General features: G+C 44.0%; 1 protein-coding gene across 2 annotated transcripts in view; it reads left to right on the top strand.

The window, feature by feature from the left end:
- The first annotated feature begins 292 nt into the window (after window positions 1-292).
- LOC109527140 (cAMP-specific 3',5'-cyclic phosphodiesterase 4C-like) overlaps window positions 293-7,453 on the top strand; it is a 73,302-nt gene continuing 66,141 nt past the window's right edge. For both annotated transcript variants that reach the window (XM_019888869.1, XM_019888868.1), the window contains exon 1: window positions 293-1,249. In XM_019888869.1, the coding sequence (XP_019744428.1) occupies window positions 987-1,249 (263 nt within the window). In that variant the 5' untranslated portion in view covers window positions 293-986. The remainder of the gene's footprint in view (window positions 1,250-7,453) is intronic.

Genomic DNA, 7,453 nt, shown 5'->3' with positions numbered 1-7,453 from the left:
ATCTCAAACAGTATGTAGTATTACTGCAGAATACAGAATGTAAAGGAGCAAGGAAGTGCAAAAAGCCTCAAACCATAAATCATTTTTTGAGCTCTCTCCCAGCTGTTGCCCATCAGTTGAGCCTTGTGTCAGATGCTTCAGCTCCTTAGGTTATTTTACACAGTATGCACAGAAACCGTATTTAACTGTGAGTCCTGAATCACAAGGTTTCCTTTCTTGCTAAACAAATGAGTTTGCTTGCGTGGTTGGTTTTTTTTCGGGTGGAGATGATGTTGCCTCTGGTCACAGATAGAGAGCGCCATCGTGACAGCACCCATGCTCTCCAGCTGTTCTAGTCAGAGGAGCTTCATGTGACTCCTCTCGGTGATCCTGGAGCATGAGAAAGGCAAAGAGGCCGTCTCTGTGAAAAGAAGGCAATTCCCCAACAAATTGTACCACCCGGAGTCAGAAGAAAATACTGAGTATGCAAATTCAGTTGACATGACTATGAAGCGAGCTGCAGGGTCGAGCCGAGCGGCGGCTGTATCATTCCGCTTCGAGGTAGTCGTTTTGTCGTGCAGTTGTCAAGTTGAAGAGCCCGATTTTATTTTAGGATTGAAGAAAAGTGGGAGGTTGAGGGAGAGAACATGGAGGGGATCTGTCATGATCCCGCTCCCCTGTAAATCAGACGTCCATATTTAGTTGGAGAGAGGGGAAGGCTTAGCCGTAATGTAAACAAAGCCGCCGAGTAGGAAGGAGGCACATAGAGTACTTCAACTCGATGTTGATGGACCCGAGCTCCTTCAGAAAGCCACAAGGGAGACACATTGCTTCTCTTTTTGAATTTCATCTTAGAAGCTTCTCAGTGGCCAGAGGCACCGGCTGTCAAGACAAAAACAAAAAAAAATAAAGGGTGGGGGTTATGTAAGAATCAAGGACCTTGAGGAAAGTGCCTCATACTGTCACAGAGCAAGAGTAGCCTGATTGATGACCATCCTCTGCTGATTATGAGTGAATTCGGCTCTGAGAGCTCTGAAGACGAGCAGGTTGAAATTCAGGGGTCTCGGGGACAAAGAAGAAGGCAGAGACTGCCGATAATTCAGCTCATACCGAGGACAAAGACAGGATCTCCGAGTGGATCCCCAAAGAGCACACCGCTGGACTCCCCACGTGGGTCTCCTCGAAATTCCCCGATGCTCTTCAGAAAAGTGATGATGGCCCGGAGCATCAACCTCCAGAGGCGCCGCTTCACCTTGGCACACACACCCAGGTAGAGTTTACTTCTCAGAGGAGTGTGTCTTATAGCTCCTGTGTCAAGGTTTTGAACAGGTACGCATCCAAAAAAATTACTCGGCAAAGAGGATTTACAACTTATCTCAAAGCACACCACTGGCCAGTGTTTGCTCTTACAGCTCTAAAACTCTCGATATGTCTTTTGAAAATATCTTGAGCAATTTGAATCACAGGTTTGTGTTTTGACCTTGCAGGGCTTGTTCTGTTGGTGTAACGTCTGGGAGTCTCTCCTCTCAGCTGCTCTTGTTAATTTATTTTTGGCTTATGGATTATCAAGCCCGGGGGTGACGAGGAATTCAAATTTTTGCCGTGCGCTAACATTATGCACCGTCGCGGGACGATGAAATTAGCATCATCCGAGGACTTTCTTCTGTTTTTGTGCATTTGACACCCGACTTCATTGTATGTTTGCTCAAGCTGTCAGTTTTAGTACTTCATTTCCTTGAGGTGGGAGTGTTTTTCCGTGGCTTTGTCCACTTCACTGGACTCACCTTTGTAAACACACGGCATCCCTGCTGTCACCGGATCAGCTGTGTTTGTTGTTCCACTTGGTATACGTCAGACACACACGTGGCTGGAAAACAAACCTCCAACTACTTAGTCTGATATTTTCTTTGTTTTCATCCCAGGTGGTAAATGTGCTCACACTCTGTACTTAAGTAGTAGTGCATATACTGGTTCAAAGTGCAAGTATGTATTTGACTCTTTTACTAATGTACAAAGCCCAATTTCGAAGAAGTTGGGACGTTGTGCGAGACTTAAATCTGAATACAAAGATTTGCAAATTCTTTTCAACCTGTATTCAGCAGAATACGTGAGAGACAATATTTTTAATGTTCAAGATGCTGCTGCTGATGATTGTTATGATTATTATGATTATTATTATTATGATTATTATTTTTTTTTTTTATATTCTCTCATTTTGAGCTAGATGCCTGCAACAAATTCCAAAAAAAGACTGGGAAAGTTGCGGAATGATCCAAGAAAAAAAAAATCCTGTTTGGAACATTCCACAAATGAGCAAGTTAATTGGAAAAAGGCGAGTAGCATGCCCGTGTGTAAAAGGATCTTCCACACAAGGCTCTGTTGGTCATAAGTAAGGATGATGCAAAGTTCACCACTTTGTGAACAACTGCCTGAGCAAATAGTCCAATGGGTTCAAGAACATTTCTCAATGTGTAATTGCAAGAAATTGAGGAATTTCATCAACTACGGTCCATAATATCATCAAGCAACTCCAAGAATATGGACAAATCTCTGCACGGAAGCAACAAGGCTGAAATACAACATTGAATGGCCGTGACCTTTGATGCCCTCAGGCGGCACCACATCAAAAACTGACACTGATGTGTTCAGGATATCACCACATGGGCACTTCAGAAAACCAATGTCAGGAAATCCAGTTGGGGGCTACATCTTCAAACTGCCATGCAAAGTGAAAAGCCACATATCAACAATACGCAGAAATGCTGCCAGCTTCTCTTGGCCCAACCTCATCTGAGATGGATTGACGCTAAAGCCTATTGTGGTCTGACGAGTCCAAATCATGGACATCGTGTCCTCCAGGCCAAAAAAGGAAAAGGAACATCGGCGCAAAGTTCAAAAGCCATCATCTGTGATGGTGTGGGAGTGTGTTAATGCCCATGGCATCTGTAACTTAGGCATCTTTAAAGGCACCATGAATGCTGAAAGGGACTGTACGTACAGGTTTTGGAGCATCTTATGTTCGCATTCAAGCAAGACCTTTGTGAGGGACATTCCTGCTTATTTCAGAGGGAACGTGCACACTCCACACAGGAAGGCCGGAGCCGGAATTAAACTCTGCATCTCTGCACTGTGAGGCCGACGCGCTAACCAGTCAACCACCTTGGCTTGTGCCCCTTTTGCCGCATTATGTAGCGCAAAATAAAACAGACAAGTTTGATCAAGTGAAGTTCTAAAAAAGTTCTAAAAAAAAATGATGGACCAGAGTGCAGAAACTTGCCCCAACATTTTGGGAATACGTTGCAGGTATCAAATTCAAAATGAGTGAATATTTGCAGCAACCCGGTGATCGAGTGGTCACCGTGTTCGACCTGCTAGTGCAGAGGTCGTGGGTTCGATCTTCGGCTCTGGCCTTCCTGTGTGGAGTTTGCATGTTCTCTCCGTGCCTGCGTGGGTATTCTCTGGGTACTCCGGTTTCCTCCCACATTCCAAAAATATGCATGACAGGCTGATTGAACACTCCAAATTGTCCCTAGGTGTGAGTGTGAGCGCAAATGGTTGTTCGTTTCTGTGTGCCCTGCGATTGGCTGGCAACCGGTTCAGGGTGTCCCCCGCCTACTGCCCGAAGACAGCTGGGATAGGCTCCAGCAACCCCCACGACCCTCGTGAGGATAAAGCGATTTGGAAAATGAATGAACATCCAAACTTCATAGGAATTGGAGTTTGTGAAATTAGACTGAATTTGCAAACACGGTAAAGGATAAGTACGAAAGTAAAAGTGAATTTTGACTTTCTACTTGATATAATATCCATTTTAATTTTAAAATTAAGGGTTTTTGTTTTTTTGTTGGTTTTTTTTTTTTAATCAAGAACTAACTACACTTGGCTCAGACTATTTTCCTTTTCAAAATAACGAGTTCCCACTGCTTTTCTCTGAATGTGAAATGACTAACAAACAATGCAAATCAGCTCATGACAACAACCCCAAAATAATGCACCTCTTTTTTTGGTGTTGGTCTGATTTGATCCAAACGTTTTTGAATGCTACAAGCTGGTGATTTTCAGGCTGTCACAAGGCACAATGCCTTTGCCAGGAGTCATTCTTGCCGCCGATAACATCAAACAATTCTCAGAGTAGACCACGGATGGGGCATGTCTTGGTTTTCTTCATGTTCAAATGTAGACAGAAAAAGTACATTCCTGTCAGGGAAATGAATAGTCAAGCAAGTACGGGTAACTAAAAGTACAGTATAAAATGTCTGTACTTGCTTACGTTGCACCACCGGTTATTATATTATCTTATCTTGGGCGTTATTTGGTATGGACACTGAGAACACAGCTGTTCTGGCTGCCAGCAAACTCCCAAGCGCTTGTGCTTGTTAACTCAGCTTTTATGAGCCCCTGTAGAGGATTTGAACGCAGAATAAACATGCGCTGGGACAACACTATTAACGCAAGAATCATGTGATCACTCGGTGCCTAATTGAAAGCAAACCACTTCATGTTCACTGCCAAAGAAGAAACAGGCAGAAAAGTTATTTATTTCCACTTAAAGGAAGCAGTGCCCTTAACACCAAATGTGTTAAGGCGCCTTTAGGAAGCCCTCAAGGAAATACATACGCCACCTCCCTCTTTGTCAATCATTACCCTCCTCCACCACGTACAGCGCAGCCATCTGATTAAAAAAAAAAAAAAAAAAAAAAAAACATAAAAACTGATGAAAACCTAGGTACTGCTGTAAAATGTCTCCTTGTCTTATTAGTTGTGTAATAAAAGAAAACATTGCCTTGGAGAAAAACTGAAATCGTATTGGCTTCTTGTCAAATGTGTAGGCACATCTCGTATGACATTGATTGTCTGCAGCTCCGTCTTCCTCGATTTTAGTGTCAGCAGAAAATCGAAATGTTTCACCGATAGCGTTAGTGGAACAAGATTTCAAGTTACACTCTGGAAAAGCCGCAGCTTTGAAAGTGAGCAGTTCTGCAAAGTAGTCATCCGCAAGGGTATGTGTAGTGTCTGCTCATGTCACGTCACTGCTGAAATGAGGGAGAAAAGTTATAGCAGGATGGCTGGCAAGGAGGATAAATTAAACAAAGAGAGGATCCAGTGGAAAATGAATGTCGAAGGGAGCACAGTTTTAGAACAGAGCCGCCACTCCATTTTCACTCACTGTCCAAGTTGATTAAGACTCTTGTTCCATTCAAGAGAACTCATCAAATGGACTTTTCTTCTGGACATGTTCTTCCGGCCATAGTCTTTCCCTTAATGGCGGTTACTACAGTGGACGGCTTACCATGTTATCAGGTTACAAGGTGCATGAAAAAAATTAATGGTGAAATCAAAACTCAGTCTTCACTCATCTAGTAGAATACGGGTACAGTCCAATGAAAATGAAATGTCTCATGCCTACTCGGAGCACAAATGGCACCAGAATTGTCACTGCATTTTCACAGCCATTCCCATTTTTCGTCTCACTGCGTTTGAGATCGTTTCAGAATTTTTCAAAGGACTTCTCTGGTGTCCCATGTTGAATTGTTGGAAGGACTTCCTCTGATGAATTGCAAACTTATTGCTGCTTTCAGCTTGAAACAACGTGGAGCAAAGTTGTCAAAAAGCAGGAAGGCAAAGAGGCGCAGGGTGGAGTGGCCAAGATGCATGTAACAAAATGCAAACAGGAGTACACTGGAAAAACACTAACTTGAAGTACTCAAACAAAGTCCTGGAAATCACAAGGAAGCCAAAGTAACAAAAGAAAACTGTGACAGAAAACAAAACGTGACAGGAGCGGAGCACACAGATACTCACATAGCTCACACACTCACTCGCTCACACTCACACGCACGCACGCATGCACGCACACACACAATGACCCAACAAAGACTGACAGAACTCAGGGAACTAAATACAAGCAAAGTGACGAGACAACGAGAAACACCTGGACAAGACACAAAGGGTTGAGGGATCTGATTGGTTAAACACAAGAGACATTGATGAACATTGGTGACAAAAAGGGCACATGAGGAAACAAAACCAAACGTAACCAGACAGAAACATAACAAAGGTAAAAAGACAACGCTCCGGATTTTATTGTCGATGGAACCGTTATAATTCTGAATTTAACGACGGCTCATTTGTCTACCTGAATTTTCAAAAGTTGCCCCTGCCCCCGGCCACGTAAATTCATCGATGGCATCCTCGTGTCATATCTGCTCCCCAACTGTGTGGTTGATGCTCTTGGGGCAAAGGCCAGCGAAATATTCCTTGGACATTGTGACCTCAAGTGGCTTTCTATTAACTTCACGCATTTGGGGGTGTTGGGGGGAATCGTCGCCCTGTGGAGCCGCACATGATGCGCATGCCACTGTGCAGGACAAATTACAAGCAATGTGCATTGAAAGTTATGTCATATTTGTGTTTGGATACATTTGCCCAAAACTTACACAAACTCAAACTGGGTTCTCAAAGGTCTTTTTTTTCTGCTAGATAATTGCCAGTTTCCAAAAATAATCTTACTACGTGCTAACTGCTGTGGCGAAATACGATACAATAAAAGAGCCATTGGTTATTTTTATGTGGTGTGAAGATCTTCAAATTTTGCATGGTGCAGTTGAAAAAGTCACTTGAACAGCAACTCCAATCCAACGGGTCGGATTCACTTGAGAATAGTCTGCCTGCAAGAAGACACAATGTTCAGTAGTTTGTGTATTTTAGCTCAGTTTGTTTGAAGTGTGTTGATTTCGGCCCCCCTCACTTGGTCCCGTGCTTTACTTACTACAAAAACATGTATTGTGCTTGTATGTTTGCGGATTAGTTCTACTGAAGGGGATCTTGTGCTATCCAATCAGAGTATATGATGGCATGAGAGGGGAGTGCGATATTAACTCTTTCGGGGACAGCGGTCACAACAGGGGACGGCTTATCATGTGGTCATGTTACAGGGTGCAGAACAGAATCAACTTGGAAAAAAAAAAAAAAAAGGTTCACGCAGATGCAATATCAAAGTATTGATTGACCAGCGCACTGTTATTGCCGCTGGCTCGGAGGCAGGTTTCTCACACGCAAATTAGCGAAAGCGTATTGGAACACACGCTTCATATTTTGCAGTAGCGCTCAACTTTTTCAGCAATGCCTGCCGGTCAAATTCTCTGCCCTCTCTGTCCTGTTTGCTCTCATTGGGACTTTCTCGCACTGCCTCTCTCAATAGGTCCGCACCCCACCCCTCCTCGCCCACTGCACCGTCTCTCTCTGTCTCTCATACTCTGGGGGGAGATAGCGTTGTTTGTTGTTACAAGCCCCAAGTTCGATCCCACCACTCTCAAGAGAGAATAGAAGAGGGAGCAGACGTCTGTTGTGGGCCCTCTGACAGGGGCGACGTGGGACGGTCCATTCCAGGGAGCATCCGATGGGAGTTCAATGTTCTTTCCAGCTCAGTCACCCCCCCCCCCCCCGCCACGGAGCTTTCCACCCGACCCAACAA

This window comes from Hippocampus comes, unplaced genomic scaffold (assembly GCF_001891065.2).
Source record: "Hippocampus comes isolate QL1 unplaced genomic scaffold, H_comes_QL1_v1.1 scaffold228, whole genome shotgun sequence".
NCBI lineage: Eukaryota > Metazoa > Chordata > Actinopteri > Syngnathiformes > Syngnathidae > Hippocampus > Hippocampus comes.
This window is presented reverse-complemented; position numbering and strand designations above follow the sequence as displayed.